The sequence below is a fragment of the Astyanax mexicanus genome, unplaced genomic scaffold (assembly GCF_023375975.1).
Source record: "Astyanax mexicanus isolate ESR-SI-001 unplaced genomic scaffold, AstMex3_surface scaffold_46, whole genome shotgun sequence".
Lineage (NCBI taxonomy): Eukaryota > Metazoa > Chordata > Actinopteri > Characiformes > Acestrorhamphidae > Astyanax > Astyanax mexicanus.
In genome coordinates, this window is record NW_026040056.1 from 735,294 (window position 1) to 752,981 (window position 17,688).

The following is a 17,688-nucleotide window of genomic DNA, read 5'->3' on the forward strand; positions in this document are numbered from 1 at the left end:
TGACCTGGACGCCGCCTGTCCCCGACGCCCACCACCTAACAACAATCAAGTAGGCGCTCCAGCAGCTGAGGCACCACCACCACCAGCAGCTGAGATACCACCACCACCGCCACCACCACCAGCGTATGCAGGCCCATTTCAACCCGGTCCATATGCAGAACTGAGGGAGAGGCTGGATGAGATGATAGCCAACACAAGTTTGGGGACCAACGCCCCAGCAAGTTCCCCGGTGTCAAGCAACACAAGGCAAAAGAGGCCAGGGGGGGGGCAAACCAATCTCCCTCCTGCAAAGCCCCAAAACACAGGGCGTTTGGACCAGTCAGATGATCTGATTTTCGTAGGACCGATGGTTGAAGTAGCAGGGCATGAAGGGCCAATGCTAGTTCACAGATACTGGACTGAAAAGGACATTTTGGAAGTTTCTACTGGATTACCAGACCCACAACAAGTTGGAGGAAGGAAATTCGGAAATGAATTTGAGAACTTTTGTATTTCGTGCCGACCCACAGCCAACGAGATAAAGCGCATCCTGATGAGAAAACTTGGATCAAGTTACTGCAAGATTGACAGAGGTTGGCCGCAGCAGGACATCAGACTGGGTGATGTTCAGTGGAATCGAGATCCTGCAGCAGACCCAGATGTGAATTTGGAGTACAGGAACATGATAAGAGACTTAAAAGAGCGTCTTGTTGCAGTTTTTCCCCTTCACGTAAGACGGAGAGACTGTGCAGGATTATATGGTTCGTCTAACCAGAATCCACACTGATCATAGTGGACTTGACGCTCCTGCAGCCAGAGCAGAAAATGCTGATGCGGTTTCTTCCTGGGAAGCACACTTGCGCAATAGCTTCCTACTGGGACTGAAGCCAGAATTGGCCAATTCCATCAAACAACACTGTATTGGATATTATCGACAACCTCTCAGCGTTATTGAAGATCATGCCAGACACTATGAGATTCTCTTCAAAAATCAAGAGAAGAAAAAGGAGAAGAAAAAGTCTGAAACGATGGATCAAGCTATGTTAACGATGGTACAGCAGGTAACGGAGCTAACTGCAAGCTCCCAGAGAGGAAAAGGAAGAGCACGAGGAAAAGGAAGAGGTAGAGGAAGAGGTGGACGAGGTGGACGAAGTGGATTTGCTGGTAACGGGCCTGTATTCCGACCACCAGCTCCTCAACAACAGCAACAAAACAGTCAAGAGGACGAAACTGAAGTGGATTGGACAAACAGGTGCTATGCCTGCAGAAGGGAAGGACACTTTGCTAGAGACTGTCCTGGAGAAGTTGACAGCAGTGCGTCAAACAAGTGACGGGCGGCGGAGAGGCAGGACGGCACAGACGAGTCCACTGAGTCATCGGACAGGGAAGTAGATCTTTCTGTCTCTTACCTTAGTTTAGTGCAGCAATTAACCAATAATCCTACAGCAATGCCAATGTTAAATGTTGAAGTATGTGGAAAGACATTGAAATTTATGGTTGACAGCGGTGCTGGTTATTCTGTAATTAGGGCTGAGGATTTGAAATGTGAAACACAACCAGGAAAACATACAGCATTAATTGGGGTAGGAGGGCAAATAGTTAAAGAAAAGGTGTCTGTGCCTCTCCAATGTTCTTTAAATGATCGATCCTTCTCTCACTGCTTTTTGATCTCCTCAACGTGCCCAGTAAACTTGTTGGCTAGAGATTTGATGTGTAAATTAGGTTGTAACTTGATTAGCTCACCAACTGGTTTATCTATAGAATTTGAACAACCATGCATGGTCCAATTTGCACCTGGGGCTCCAGGATATGCATATATGTGGCGTTGTGTAGAAGAACAGAGTGAAACAATGAAACATTTTCTGTCAGAAACAAAGAAACTGGTGACAAAGCCTTTAGAGTGGAAGCAAACTGATTTGCATTGTACATCCCACATTAGCAGTGGGCCAGACCATGAATACGAACAGTTATTTTACCACCAGACTTCAGAACCACTGTCTACAACATTTTTAATTTGGGACAGTGAAAAGGCAGCAGCTATGGTCTCTTTAACTAAACAGCAGGACACTTTGTTCACAGTAGAAAATTCCTCCCCTCACATCTCCCTGGCCAGAGTTAACCATACCGTGCCATGGAAAAATATTGGTCCATGGGCTTTACGGGTGGCCAGGGCTAAAGATTGGGTTAATACAAAACACCCCAATGTGCAGCACAGCGCCTCCACCCACACGTGGAGATGCCCTTATCAGTATCGTTTGAAAACAGAGCCTACAGTGGAGCTGTTTGGCAGCGCGCCACTGGTGCAGGCGGTTTCGCTCACAGAGGAAGAGGAACTGGAGCTCAGCTCTCTCCCTCCTCAGCTGTGGGCCAGCAGTAAGTATGATGTAGGGTTGATTAAAGGCTGTGAACCTGTGTCCATTACACCTAAGTCTTCATATAGGCCTAGACAAGCTCAATATCCTTTGAAACCTGAAGCAGTTGAAGGCATTAGGCCCGTGTTTCAAGCTCTTCTTGAAAAAGGGGTCATAGTGCCATGCGCAGACTCACCAGTTAGAACTCCAATCTTTCCTGTTAAGAAGCCCGGCCGGGATGAGTGGAGATTTGTACAAGATTTGCAAGCAGTAAATGCAGCAGTTCAAGCACGAGCCCCTGAGGTTCCAAATCCCCACACTATTTTGTCTCAGATACCAACGGAACACACCCACTACAGTGTAGTGGATCTGGCTAATGCATTTTTCAGTGTTCCAATTCATCCAGACAGCAGATTCTGGTTTGCATTCTCCTTTGAAGGGAAAGCATATACTTTTACGAGGTTGTGTCAGGGTTATTGTGAGTCACCTACTATCTATAATGCTGCACTGAGAGATAGCCTGGCAAGCTTAGTTTTACCGCAAGGGGTCACTCTGGCGCAGTACATGGATGATCTTCTCATCTCTGCCCCCTCGCGGCAGCTTTGTAAACAAGCCACATTACAGTTGCTGAAACACTTGGCTGAGCAAGGCCACAAGGCCAGCAAAGCAAAATTACAGTACTGTAAGACTGAGGTTACTTTTGTGGGCCATGTCATAAGGGCAGGAGAGAGACGCATGGCAACTGACAGAATTGAGGCAATTTGCCAAATTCCTAAGCCCACAACAAAGAAGCAACTGCTTTCCTTTTTAGGAATGTGTTCGTACTGCCGCACTTTCATTTCCTCCTATGCAGAGCAGGAGGGCCCTCTAAGGGACATTATTCCTACAAAAGGGGTTAGCACTGCAAAACTGCAGTGGACACAAGAGGCAGAAGAAGCATTTATACAGCTTAAGGTGGCTTTGCAAAATATGCCAGCATTGGGCATACCTGATCCAACTAAACCTTTTGTTCAGATGGTAGATGCAAAAGGCATCTATATGACTTCAGTGCTTACTCAAAAACATGGAGATAAGCTTCGCCCTGTTGCATACTTCTCTTGTAAGCTGGACTCAGTGGCTCAGGGCCTGCCCACCTGCCTTAGAGCAGTGGCAGCAGCAGAAAAGGCACTAATAGCTTCAAGAGACATTGTGGCTTATGCTCCACTTACATTAAAGGTACCACATGCAGTGCACAACATTCTCCAAGATCAGAGAGTTGCACATCTATCAGCCCAGAGATGGCTGCGATATCACACTGCTTTACTTGACATGCCTAATGTTACAGTACAACGTTGTAGCACGCTCAATCCTGCTTCCCTCCTGCCAACTCCAGAGGATGGGGAGCCACACGACTGTCAGCTGTTGCTGCAGCACGCGTGCACACCACGAATTGATTTGCAAGAAGAGCCATTGCACAATGCGCAAATGGAGCTCTTTGTTGATGGCTCAGCAAGCAGAGATAAGACAGGAACGAACAGAGTAGCATACGCTGTAGTGTCAGCCACAGAGGTCTTGGACACTGGCGTTTTGCCCAGCTCTTACTCAGCACAGGCAGCTGAGCTAGTAGCCCTTACAAAAGCATGCGAATTGGCAAAAGGTCAATCATTGAATGCGTACACTGACAGCCGGTACGCATGGGGCGTGGCAAATGATTTTGGTTTTATGTGGAAGCAGCGTAATTTCCTGACAAGTTCAGGAACAAAGATCAAACACCATGAGCTGATTAACAACTTGCTTTCTGCTCTTTTGCTTCCCTCACAGATCGCAGTAATCAAGTGTGCCGCACACACATCCACAGGAGATCCAGTGAGCAGGGGAAATGCGTTTGCAGACAGCGTCGCTAAGCACACAGCTCATAATGCAAACATCACAGCTGCACAAATTTCTACACCAGAGCAGGAGAAACCTTCCTTAATTGACATTCAGTCAATGGCAACACCATTAGAAAAAAAATTGTGGGCTAAAACTGATTGTTACAAAGACAATGGCATTTGGAGACAGAAATCCACCAACAGGCCGCTCCTGCCCAAACAATATGCTAAGGTTTTGATCAAAATTGTCCATGGGAGGAGTCACATGGCCAAGGGAGGGATAGTAGAGCAGATTTCCAGGTATTGGTATGCACCTGGACTCCACACACTTGCCCAAATTTTTTGTTCTTCATGTCTCATCTGTGCTCAACACACACACAGACATGCTGCACCACTCACACAGCAGCCAGCAGGTCATCCACCTGCCACAGAACCATTTCAACACTGGCAGATAGACTTTGTAGAGCTAACTCCAGCTGAAGGAAAAAAGTTTCTCCTGGTCTGTGTTTGCATGTTCAGTAAATGGATTGAAGCTTTCCCAACAGGTAAACAGGATGGAGAAGCAGTGGCTAAAGCATTTCTCAGAGAACTGATCCCAAGATTTGGTCTGCCAAAAAGGGTTTCTAGCGACAATGGCACACCATTTGTACACACAGGGCTCAAAAGTTTGACCAAATATTTGGGTATTGACATGCACAAGCATTGTAGTTACCACCCCGCCTCAGCAGGGGCAGTAGAGAGAGCAAACGGCACCATCAAAAATGGATTGGCAAAAATTACACAGCAAACAGGTCTAAATTGGGTTAAATGTCTCCCTCTGGTCCTGTGGCAAAGCAGAACCAGGGTGCAAGCAAAAACAGGCCTAAGTGCATTTGAGATTGTTTTTGGCAGACCTCCCAATGTAGGAGTGGGGCCCCCCCCCCACTGGAGGATCAACTGTTAGACCACACACTTGTTGAATACTGTATCTCATTGCATGATTCTCTTTTGTCTGCATCTCGAACAGGTAAAAGCTGTGCTACCTCAACCAGCTGACCAACCCTTCCATAACCACAAGCCAGGAGACTGGGTGCTGATCAAGGATCTGCGGAGACGAAGGTGGAACCAGCAAAGGTGGACTGGACCTCATCTTGTGCTCCTGACGACCCACACTGCGCTGAAGATTGAAGGACGTGGAACCTGGGTTCATCACACACACTGCAAGAAGGCCCCCACCAAACCTGAAGAAGAGGAAGCTCTGGTTGATCAGTGAGTGGGTGTCTTAAGGTCTCACGGCTGGTGGGACGAGTGCGATTGGGCGTGCCCGCACTCTGAGCACTAAAGTGTCTACATAGGCTAGGGGCACCCACCCTGATAAACCAGTATCACCATGCTGTGGCTGTTAATGGTGGTGACCCTCCTACCTGGGTCCCATCAGTCCCTTCAGGACCGAGTGGAACAACAGTGCTTTGGAAACAAAGCATGCATGGCCACAGTAGCAGCAGCTGACGAGGTGTCTCCCAACAGAGAATGTATTGTCTGCCATAAGCTTGCTGTCCCCTGGATACCGACTCCTTTAAACAATGTGACCGCTGCTACATTGCTGAAGGATCCAGCAGACTGTGCTCTAGACAGGCAGATGGCATTTATGCTAAATGTATCAGCCCATTTCGCAGCCACGAAACAAAGCCCTCCATTTAATGGAAATGTGACTGCTATGTTTCAGATGATGCCCCAATGTAACATGACCCACCCCGGACCAAGATATGAGCCAAAATTTGCGAACATGTCTTTCACCACGGTGCCCCCTCTCAATGCATCCACCTGCATGTGCTCATCTGGAATAAGAGGAGGGCCTCGTTTAGGGTACACTGACTGTAAAGTTAACATCACCTTCTATGATAGCTTAGGCTTCAACTGTTCAATATCGGATGGCACTCACACCGTGAGACCCAACTACACAGAATGTCACATCATGTCAGGGGCCCGTACTTCGGGACCTGTGAGCTGGGTGTGTGGCCAAACTGCCTACACCAATCTACCACAAAAGAAGAGCCGAAACGGGACTTGGGTCCACTCATTCCCTTGGAATGGGTGTTGCACTCCAGCTATGGTGGTCCCACACATGGCAGTTCTCCCTAAGAACTCTTTGACTAGGAAACGACGAGCCGTGGGTTCGAAATACAACGGGTATGTCCTGGCTGACCCTTGGACAACACCTGGAGCATCAGTTGGATGGTCCCTTTTCCTAGGAGGTGGAACAACTGCTACTTTGAATAAGATCAATGGACTTGCATGGCAAATGTTGGTTATGGCTAATAGTAGCACCGAAGCCTTTTTTCTAATAAATGCAGAGATGAGGGCCATACGTCAGGCTGTACTTCAGAATAGAATGGCTCTTGATCTTTTGCTATCCCATGAAGGGGGAGTGTGTCAGGTTTTGAACACCTCTTGTTGTTTTTCAATTCCAGACTATTATGAGAACATCACTGACCTTGTAAGTCACATGAAACAAGCAATCCATGAACCTCCACCTGTGAATGAGCCATGGCTAGCATGGCTGGAGTCTTTTTTAGGGCCATGGGGACGTTGGCTACTGCCTATGGTCCTCCCTATTATTTGTTTGGGACTCCTTATCCTATGTATCGTACCATGTGTTATGAATTGTATCTCAAATATGATTACTCGTGCATTCAGTCACTACCAGATGTTTCAGATGATTCCAGGTGACGAAGACCCTGTTATAGGGCTATCCCTAATGCTTACTGAGGAACCTCAGTATGAGAATCCGAGCAATGTGTAGGAAATTGTGTGAGTTGATTCCTAGAATCAAAAGGGAGGAGTGACGTGGGAAATTTCATTATCACAATGTTATTACTATTATAACCACCTTGTTATGACAAATGTAATCATTTTATGCATGTTCATTTCACTAGATGTGATCATTTGTATGCATGTTTATTTTATTAGATGTGTTTAATCACACTCAATATTCACAGTGGTAATTCACTTCATATTAGCTCGTTTTGCAGAGTTACCTTGTAGGCCATTCCGACATTTGTGTACGTGCTAGCTTGCAGAGAAACCTTGTCTGATAACCATTTTTGAGTAAACACCAGGATGTGAACGTGAAGAGGTTATGCTGACATTTCTGACGGGAAACAACCCTAAAAAAGTCTGCCTGGGAACAGAAGGGAGTTTCCGTCTTGGGATAGAAGGGAGATTCTGAAGGATGCCGTTGCAAGTGGGAAACCTTATGTCCATACATGGTTTAAGGTTCCGGATACAGCGGAGCGGGGATAAATAATGGCTCTGAGAGACTGTTACTCTCAGAGCACTTTCAGAGCGTGATGATTTCATGACTGATTGTACTCTCAATAATTTGCATTAATAAAAACTTGTTACTCATCTGACACGACTCAGAACTTAATATTTGTCTTTATTAATCGTCACAGGTATTTCCACCACACCGGACAACATATTACAATTTCAGACCTCTGAGTTGTCAGGGGAAGGAGTTTGGCCTACGTTGACTTCTGTGGCACGAAACTTTACAAACAAAACCAGAAGTGCCATTCAGACAACATATTTAAATTTCAGACCTCTAGGTTGTCGGCGGAAGGAGTTTGGCCTACGTTGACTTCTGTAACACGAAACTTTACAAACAACACCAGAAGTGCCATTCAGACAACATATTTCAGTTTCAGACCTCTAGGTTGTCGGAGGAAGGAGTTTGGCCTACGTTGACTTCTGTAACACGAAACTTTACAAACAACACCAAAAGTACCATTCGGACAACATATTTAAATTTCAGACCTCTAAGTTGTCGGGGGAAGGAGTTTGGCCATCGTTGACTTCTGTGGCACGAAACTTTACAGGCAACCTCAAATGTGCTATCCGGACAACATATTACAATTTCAGACCTCTGAGTTGTCAGGGGAAGGAGTTTGGCCTACGTTGACTTCTGTGACACGAAACTTTACAGGCAACCTCAAATGTGCTATTCGGACAACATATTACAATTTCAGACCTCTGAGTTGTCAGGGGAAGGAGTTTGGCCTACGTTGACTTCTGTGGCACGAAACTTTACAGGCAACCTCAAATGTGCTATCCGGACAACATATTACAATTTCAGACCTCTGAGTTTTCAGGGGAAGGAGTTTTGCCTACGTTGACTTCTGTGGCACGAAACTTTACAGGCAACCTCAAATGTGCTATCCGGACAACATATTTCGATTTCAGACCTCTGGGTTGTCAGGGGAAGGAGTTTGGTCTACGTTGTTTTCAGTAACACGAAACTTTACAAACAAAACCAGAAGTGCCATTCAGACAACATATTTAAATTTCAGACCTCTAGGTTGTCGGCGGAAGGAGTTTGGCCTACGTTGACTTCTGTAACACGAAACTTTACAAACAACACCAGAAGTGCCATTCAGACAACATATTTCAGTTTCAGACCTCTAGGTTGTCGGAGGAAGGAGTTTGGCCTACGTTGACTTCTGTAACACAAAACTTTACAAACAACACCAAAAGTACCATTCGGACAACATATTTAAATTTCAGACCTCTAAGTTGTCGGGGGAAGGAGTTTGGCCAACGTTGACTTCTGTGGCACGAAACTTTACAGGCAACCTCAAATGTGCTATCCGGACAACATATTACAATTTCAGACCTCTGAGTTGTCAGGGGAAGGAGTTTGGCCTACGTTGACTTCTGTGACACGAAACTTTACAGGCAACCTCAAATGTGCTATTCGGACAACATATTACAATTTCAGACCTCTGAGTTGTCAGGGGAAGGAGTTTGGCCTACGTTGACTTCTGTTGCACGAAACTTTACAGGCAACCTCAAATGTGCTATCCGGACAACATATTACAATTTCAGACCTCTGAGTTTTCAGGGGAAGGAGTTTTGCCTACGTTGACTTCTGTGGCACGAAACTTTACAGGCAACCTCAAATGTGCTATCCGGACAACATATTTCGATTTCAGACCTCTGGGTTGTCAGGGGAAGGAGTTTGGTCTACGTTGTTTTCAGTAACACGAAACTTTACAAACAACACCAGAAGTGCCATTCAGACAACATATTTAAATTTCAGACCTCTAGGTTGTCGGGGGAAGGAGTTTGGCCTACGTTGACTTCTGTAACACGAAACTTTACAAACAACACCAGAAGTGCCATTCGGACAACATATTTAAATTTCAGACCTCTGGGTTATCGGGGGAAGGAGTTTAGTCTACGTTGACTTCGGTGTCACCAAACTTTAAAAACAACACCAGAAGTGCCATTTAGACAACATATTTAAATTTCAGACCTCTAAGTTGTCAGGGGAAGGACTTTGGCCTACGTTGACTTCTGTGGCACGAAACTTTACAAACAACACCAGAAGTGCTATTCGGACAACATATTACGATTTCAGACCTCTGGGTTGTCAGGGGAAGGAGTTTGGCCTACGTTGACTTCAGTATCACGAAACTTTACAAACCACACCAGAAGTGCCATTCGGACAACATATTTAAATTTCAGATCTCTAGGTTGTCGGGGGAAGGAGTTTGGCCTACGTTGACTTCTATGGCACGAAACTTTACAGGCAACCTCAAATGTGCTATCCGGACAACATATTTCGATTTCAGACCTTTGGGTTGTCGGGGGAAGGAGTTTGCCCTACGTTGACTTCTGTGATACGAAACTTTACAAACAACACCAGAAGTATCATTCGGACAACATATTTAGATTTCAGACCTCTAGGTTGTCGGGGGAAGGAGTTTGGCCTACGTTGACTTCTGTAACACGAAACTTCACAAACAACACCAGAAGTTCCATTCAGACAACATATTTAAATTTCAGACCTCTAGGTTGTCGGGGGAAGGAGTTTGGCCTACGTTGACTTCTGTAACACGAAACTTTACAAACAACACCAGAAGTATCATTCGGACAACATATTTAGATTTCAGACCTCTAGGTTGTCGGGGGAAGGAGTTTGGCCTACGTTGACTTCAGTAACACAAAACTTTACAAACAACACCAGAAGTGCCATTCGGACAATATATTTCGATTTCAGACCTTTGGGTTGTCGGGGGAAGGAGTTTAGTCTACGTTGACTTCGGTGTCACCAAACTTTAAAAACAACACCAGAAGTGCCATTTAGACAACATATTTAAATTTCAGACCTCTAAGTTGTCAGGGGAAGGACTTTGGCATAACGTTGACTTCTGTGGCACGAAACTTTACAAACAACACCAGAAGTGCTATTCGGACAACATATAACGATTTCAGACCTCTGGGTTGTCAGGGGAAGGAGTTTGGCCTACGTTGACTTCAGTAACACGAAACTTTACAAACCACACCAGAAGTGCCATTCGGACAACATATTTAAATTTCAGACCTCTAGGTTGTCGGGGGAAGGAGTTTGGCCTACGTTGACTTCAGTAACACGAAACTTTACAAACAACACCAGAAGTGCCATTCGGACAACATATTTAAATTTCAGACCTCTTGGTTGTCGGGGGAAGGAGTTTTGCCTACGTTGACTTCTGTGGCACGAAACTTTACAGGCAACCTCAAATGTGCTATCCGGACAACATATTACAATTTCAGACCTCTGAGTTTTCAGGGGAAGGAGTTTTGCCTACGTTGACTTTTGTGGCACGAAACTTTACAAACAACACCAGAAGTGCCATTCGGACAACATATTACGATTTCAGACCTCTGGGTTGTCAGGGGAAGGAGTTTGGCCTACGTTGACTTCAGTATCACGAAACTTTACAAACCACACCAGAAGTGCCATTCGGACAACATATTTAAATTTCAGATCTCTAGGTTGTCGGGGGAAGGAGTTTGGCCTACGTTGACTTCTATGGCACGAAACTTTACAGGCAACCTCAAATGTGCTATCCGGACAACATATTTCGATTTCAGACCTCTGGGTTGTCAGGGGAAGGAGTTTGGCCTACGTTGACTTCAGTATCACGAAACTTTACAAACCACACCAGAAGTGCCATTCGGACAACATATTTAAATTTCAGATCTCTAGGTTGACGGGGGAAGGAGTTTGGCCTACGTTGACTTCTATGGCACGAAACTTTACAGGCAACCTCAAATGTGCTATCCGGACAACATATTTCGATTTCAGACCTTTGGGTTGTCGGGGGAAGGAGTTTGCCCTACGTTGACTTCTGTGATACGAAACTTTACAAACAACACCAGAAGTATCATTCGGACACTATATTTAGATTTCAGACCTCTAGGTTGTCGGGGGAAGGAGTTTGGCCTACGTTGACTTCTGTAACACGAAACTTCACAAACAACACCAGAAGTGCCATTCAGACAACATATTTAAATTTCAGACCTCTAGGTTGTCGGGGGAAGGAGTTTGGCCTACGTTGACTTCTGTAACACGAAACTTTACAAACAACACCAGAAGTATCATTCGGACAACATATTTAGATTTCAGACCTCTAGGTTGTCGGGGGAAGGAGTTTGGCCTACGTTGACTTCAGTAACACAAAACTTTACAAACAACACCAGAAGTGCCATTCGGACAATATATTTCGATTTCAGACCTTTGGGTTGTCGGGGGAAGGAGTTTAGTCTACGTTGACTTCGGTGTCACCAAACTTTAAAAACAACACCAGAAGTGCCATTTAGACAACATATTTAAATTTCAGACCTCTAAGTTGTCAGGGGAAGGACTTTGGCATAACGTTGACTTCTGTGGCACGAAACTTTACAAACAACACCAGAAGTGCTATTCGGACAACATATTACGATTTCAGACCTCTGGGTTGTCAGGGGAAGGAGTTTGGCCTACGTTGACTTCAGTAACACGAAACTTTACAAACCACACCAGAAGTGCCATTCGGACAACATATTTAAATTTCAGACCTCTAGGTTGTCGGGGGAAGGAGTTTGGCCTACGTTGACTTCAGTAACACGAAACTTTACAAACAACACCAGAAGTGCCATTCGGACAACATATTTAAATTTCAGACCTCTTGGTTGTCGGGGGAAGGAGTTTTGCCTACGTTGACTTCTGTGGCACGAAACTTTACAGGCAACCTCAAATGTGCTATCCGGACAACATATTACAATTTCAGACCTCTGAGTTTTCGGGGGAAGGAGTTTTGCCTACGTTGACTTCTGTGGCACGAAACTTTACAGGCAACCTCAAATGTGCTATCCGGACAACATATTTCGATTTCAGACCTCTGGGTTGTCAGGGGAAGGAGTTTGGTCTACGTTGTTTTCAGTAACACGAAACTTTACAAACAACACCAGAAGTGCCATTCAGACAACATATTTAAATTTTAGACCTCTAGGTTGTCGGGGGAAGGAGTTTGGCCTACGTTGACTTCTGTAACACGAAACTTTACAAACAACACCAGAAGTGCCATTCGGACAACATATTTAAATTTCAGACCTCTGGGTTGTCGGGGGAAGGAGTTTAGTCTACGTTGACTTCGGTGTCACCAAACTTTAAAAACAACACCAGAAGTGCCATTTAGACAACATATTTAAATTTCAGACCTCTAAGTTGTCAGGGGAAGGACTTTGGCCTACGTTGACTTCTGTGGCACGAAACTTTACAAACAACACCAGAAGTGCTATTCGGACAACATATTACGATTTCAGACCTCTGGGTTGTCAGGGGAAGGAGTTTGGCCTACGTTGACTTCAGTATCACAAAACTTTACAAACCACACCAGAAGTGCCATTCGGACAACATATTTAAATTTCAGATCTCTAGGTTGTCGGGGGAAGGAGTTTGGCCTACATTGACTTCTATGGCACGAAACTTTACAGGCAACCTCAAATGTGCTATCCGGACAACATATTTCGATTTCCGACCTTTGGGTTGTCGGGGGAAGGAGTTTGCCCTACGTTGACTTCTGTGATACGAAACTTTACAAACAACACCAGAAGTATCATTCGGACAACATATTTAGATTTCAGACCTCTAGGTTGTCGGGGGAAGGAGTTTGGCCTACGTTGACTTCTGTAACACGAAACTTTACAAACAACACCAGAAGTGCCATTCAGACAACATATTTAAATTTCAGACCTCTAGGTTGTCGGGGGAAGGAGTTTGGCCTACGTTGACTTCTGTAACACGAAACTTTACAAACAACACCAGAAGTATCATTCGGACAACATATTTAGATTTCAGACCTCTAGGTTGTCGGGGGAAGGAGTTTGGCCTACGTTGACTTCAGTAACACAAAACTTTACAAACAACACCAGAAGTGCCATTCGGACAATATATTTCGATTTCAGACCTTTGGGTTGTCGGGGGAAGGAGTTTAGTCTACGTTGACTTCGGTGTCACCAAACTTTAAAAACAACACCAGAAGTGCCATTTAGACAACATATTTAAATTTCAGACCTCTAAGTTGTCAGGGGAAGGACTTTGGCCTACGTTGACTTCTGTGGCACGAAACTTTACAAACAACACCAGAAGTGCTATTCGGACAACATATTACGATTTCAGACCTCTGGGTTGTCAGGGGAAGGAGTTTGGCCTACGTTGACTTCAGTAACACGAAACTTTACAAACCACACCAGAAGTGCCATTCGGACAACATATTTAAATTTCAGACCTCTAGGTTGTCGGGGGAAGGAGTTTGGCCTACGTTGACTTCAGTAACACGAAACTTTACAAACAACACCAGAAGTGCCATTCGGACAACATATTTAAATTTCAGACCTCTTGGTTGTCGGGGGAAGGAGTTTTGCCTACGTTGACTTCTGTGGCACGAAACTTTACAGGCAACCTCAGATGTGCTATCCGGACAACATATTTCGATTTCAGACCTCTGGGTTGTCAGGGGAAGGAGTTTGGCCTACGTTGACTTCAGTAACACGAAACTATATAAACAACACCAGAAGTGCCATTCGGACAACATATTTAAATTTCAGACCTCTAGGTTGTCGGGGGAAGGAGTTTGGCCTACGTTGACTTCTATGGCACGAAACTTTACAGGCAACCTCAAATGTGCTATCCGGACAACATATTTCGATTTCAGACCTTTGGGTTGTCGGGGGAAGGAGTTTGCCCTACGTTGACTTCTGTGATACGAAACTTTACAAACAACACCAGAAGTATCATTCGGACAACATATTTAGATTTCAGACCTCTAGGTTGTCGGGGGAAGGAGTTTGGCCTACGTTGACTTCTGTAACACGAAACTTTACAAACAACACCAGAAGTGCCATTCAGACAACATATTTAAATTTCAAACCTCTAGGTTGTCGGGGGAAGGAGTTTGGCCTACGTTGACTTCTGTAACATGAAACTTTACAAACAACACCAGAAGTATCATTCGGACAACATATTTAGATTTCAGACCTCTAGGTTGTCGGGGGAAGGAGTTTGGCCTACGTTGACTTCAGTAACACGAAACTTTAAAAACAACACCAGAAGTGCCATTCGGACAATATATTTCAATTTCAGACCTTTGGGTTGTCGGGGGAAGGAGTTTAGTCTACGTTGACTTCGGTGTCACAAAACTTTAAAAACAACACCAGAAGTGCCATTTAGACAACATATTTAAATTTCAGACCTCTAAGTTGTCAGGGGAAGGACTTTGGCCTACGTTGACTTCTGTGGCACGAAACTTTACAAACAACACCAGAAGTGCTATTCGGACAACATATTACGATTTCAGACCTCTGGGTTGTCAGGGGAAGGAGTTTGGCCTACGTTGACTTCAGTAACACGAAACTTTACAAACCACACCAGAAGTGCCATTCGGACAACATATTTAAATTTCAGACCTCTAGGTTGTCGGGGGAAGGAGTTTGGCCTACGTTGACTTCAGTAACACAAAACTTTACAAACAACACCAGAAGTGCCATTCGGACAACATATTTAAATTTCAGACCTCTATGTTGTCGGGGGAAGGAGTTTGGCCTACGTTGACTTCTGTGGCACGAAACTTTACAGGCAACCTCAGATGTGCTATCCGGACAACATATTTCGATTTCAGACCTCTGGGTTGTCAGGGGAAGGAGTTTGGCCTACGTTGACTTCAGTAACACGAAACTATATAAACAACACCAGAAGTGCCATTCGGACAACATATTTAAATTTCAGACCTCTAGATTGTCGGGGGAAGGAGTTTGGCCTACGTTGACTTCTGTGGCACGAAACTTTACAGGCAACCTCAAATGTGCTATCCGGACAACATATTTCGATTTCAGACCTTTGGGTTGTCGGGGGAAGGAGTTTGCCCTACGTTGACTTCTGTGATACGAAACTTTACAAACAACACCAGAAGTATCATTCGGACAACATATTTAGATTTCAGACCTCTAGGTTGTCGGGGGAAGGAGTTTGGCCTACGTTGACTTCTGTAACACGAAACTTTACAAACAACACCAGAAGTGCCATTCAGACAACATATTTAAATTTCAAACCTCTAGGTTGTCGGGGGAAGGAGTTTGGCCTACGTTGACTTCTGTAACACGAAACTTTACAAACAACACCAGAAGTATCATTCGGACAACATATTTTGATTTCAGACCTCTAGGTTGTCGGGGGAAGGAGTTTGGCCTACGTTGACTTCAGTAACACGAAACTTTAAAAACAACACCAGAAGTGCCATTCGGACAATATATTTCGATTTCAGACCTTTGGGTTGTCGGGGGAAGGAGTTTAGTCTACGTTGACTTCGGTGTCACAAAACTTTAAAAACAACACCAGAAGTGCCATTTAGACAACATATTTAAATTTCAGACCTCTAAGTTGTCAGGGGAAGGACTTTGGCCTACGTTGACTTCTGTGGCACGAAACTTTACAAACAACACCAGAAGTGCTATTCGGACAACATATTACGATTTCAGACCTCTGGGTTGTCAGGGGAAGGAGTTTGGCCTACGTTGACTTCAGTAACACGAAACTTTACAAACCACACCAGAAGTGCCATTCGGACAACATATTTAAATTTCAGACCTCTAGGTTGTCGGGGGAAGGAGTTTGGCCTACGTTGACTTCAGTAACACAAAACTTTACAAACAACACCAGAAGTGCCATTCGGACAACATATTTAAATTTCAGACCTCTATATTGTCGGGGGAAGGAGTTTGGCCTACGTTGACTTCTGTGGCACGAAACTTTACAGGCAACCTCAGATGTGCTATCCGGACAACATATTTCGATTTCAGACCTCTGGGTTGTCAGGGGAAGGAGTTTGGCCTACGTTGACTTCAGTAACACGAAACTATATAAACAACACCAGAAGTGCCATTCGGACAACATATTTAAATTTCAGACCTCTAGATTGTCGGGGGAAGGAGTTTGGCCTACGTTGACTTCTGTGGCACGAAACTTTACAGGCAACCTCAAATGTGCTATCCGGACAACATATTTCGATTTCAGACCTCTGGGATGTTGGGGGAAGGAGTTTGGCCTACATTGACTTTTGTGTCACAAAACTTTACAAACAACACCAGAAGTGCTATTCGGACAACATATTACGATTTCAGACCTCTGGGTTGTCAGGGGAAGGAGTTTGGCCTACGTTGACTTCAGTAACACGAAACTTTACAAACCACACCAGAAGTGCCATTCGGACAACATATTTAAATTTCAGACCTCTAGGTTGTCGGGGGAAGTAGTTTGGCCTACGTTGACTTCAGTAACACGAAACTTTACAAACAACACCAGAAGTGCCATTCGGACAACATATTTAAATTTCAGACCTCTTGGTTGTCGGGGGAAGGAGTTTTGCCTACGTTGACTTCTGTGGCACGAAACTTTACAGGCAACCTCAGATGTGCTATCCGGACAACATATTTCGATTTCAGACCTCTGGGTTGTCAGGGGAAGGAGTTTGGCCTACGTTGACTTCAGTAACACGAAACTATATAAACAACACCAGAAGTGCCATTTGGACAACATATTTAAATTTCAGACCTCTAGATTGTCGGGGGAAGGAGTTTGGCCTACGTTGACTTCTGTGGCACGAAACTTTACAGGCAACCTCAAATGTGCTATCCGGACAACATATTTCGATTTCAGACCTCTGGGATGTTGGGGGAAGGAGTTTTGCCTACGTTGACTTCTGTGGCACGAAACTTTACAGGCAACCTCAGATGTGCTATCCGGACAACATATTTCGATTTCAGACCTCTGGGTTGTCAGGGGAAGGAGTTTGGCCTACGTTGACTTCAGTAACACGAAACTATATAAACAACACCAGAAGTGCCATTCGGACAACATATTTAAATTTCAGACCTCTAGATTGTCGGGGGAAGGAGTTTGGCCTACGTTGACTTCTGTGGCACGAAACTTTACAGGCAACCTCAAATGTGCTATCCGGACAACATATTTCGATTTCAGACCTCTGGGATGTTGGGGGAAGGAGTTTGGCCTACATTGACTTTTGTGTCACAAAACTTTACAAACAACACCAGAAGTGCTATTCGGACAACATATTACGATTTCAGACCTCTGGGTTGTCAGGGGAAGGAGTTTGGCCTACGTTGACTTCAGTAACACGAAACTTTACAAACAACACCAGAAGTGTCAT

General features: G+C 44.7%; 2 protein-coding genes across 4 annotated transcripts in view; both read left to right on the forward strand.

The window, feature by feature from the left end:
- LOC125795261 (syncytin-A-like) overlaps positions 1-7,572 on the forward strand; it is a 170,873-nt gene extending 163,301 nt beyond the window's left edge. For all 3 annotated transcript variants that reach the window (XM_049473773.1, XM_049473772.1, XM_049473774.1), the window contains exon 2: positions 5,187-7,572. In XM_049473773.1, coding sequence (XP_049329730.1) covers positions 5,550-6,962 — 1,413 coding nt within the window. In that variant the 5' untranslated portion in view covers positions 5,187-5,549 and the 3' untranslated portion in view covers positions 6,963-7,572. The remainder of the gene's footprint in view (positions 1-5,186) is intronic.
- On the forward strand, positions 720-5,175 carry LOC125795259 (protein NYNRIN-like). Its single transcript, XM_049473770.1, has 2 exons — positions 720-1,562; positions 3,087-5,175. Exons 1-2 carry the CDS (start codon positions 1,428-1,430, stop codon positions 5,121-5,123), a joined length of 2,172 nt encoding a protein of 723 aa, XP_049329727.1. The 5' UTR covers positions 720-1,427; the 3' UTR covers positions 5,124-5,175.
- Positions 7,573-17,688: the final 10,116 nt, after the last annotated feature.

Bases quoted from the DNA above. Each gene is read 5' to 3' on its own strand.
- LOC125795259 (XM_049473770.1), top strand. From the start codon at position 1,428: ATGCCAATGTTAAATGTTGAAGTATGTGGAAAGACATTGAAATTTATG. The intron at 1,563-3,086 runs GTAGGAGGGCAA...GACAGAATTGAG, and splicing joins AACATACAGCATTAATTGGG to GCAATTTGCCAAATTCCTAA.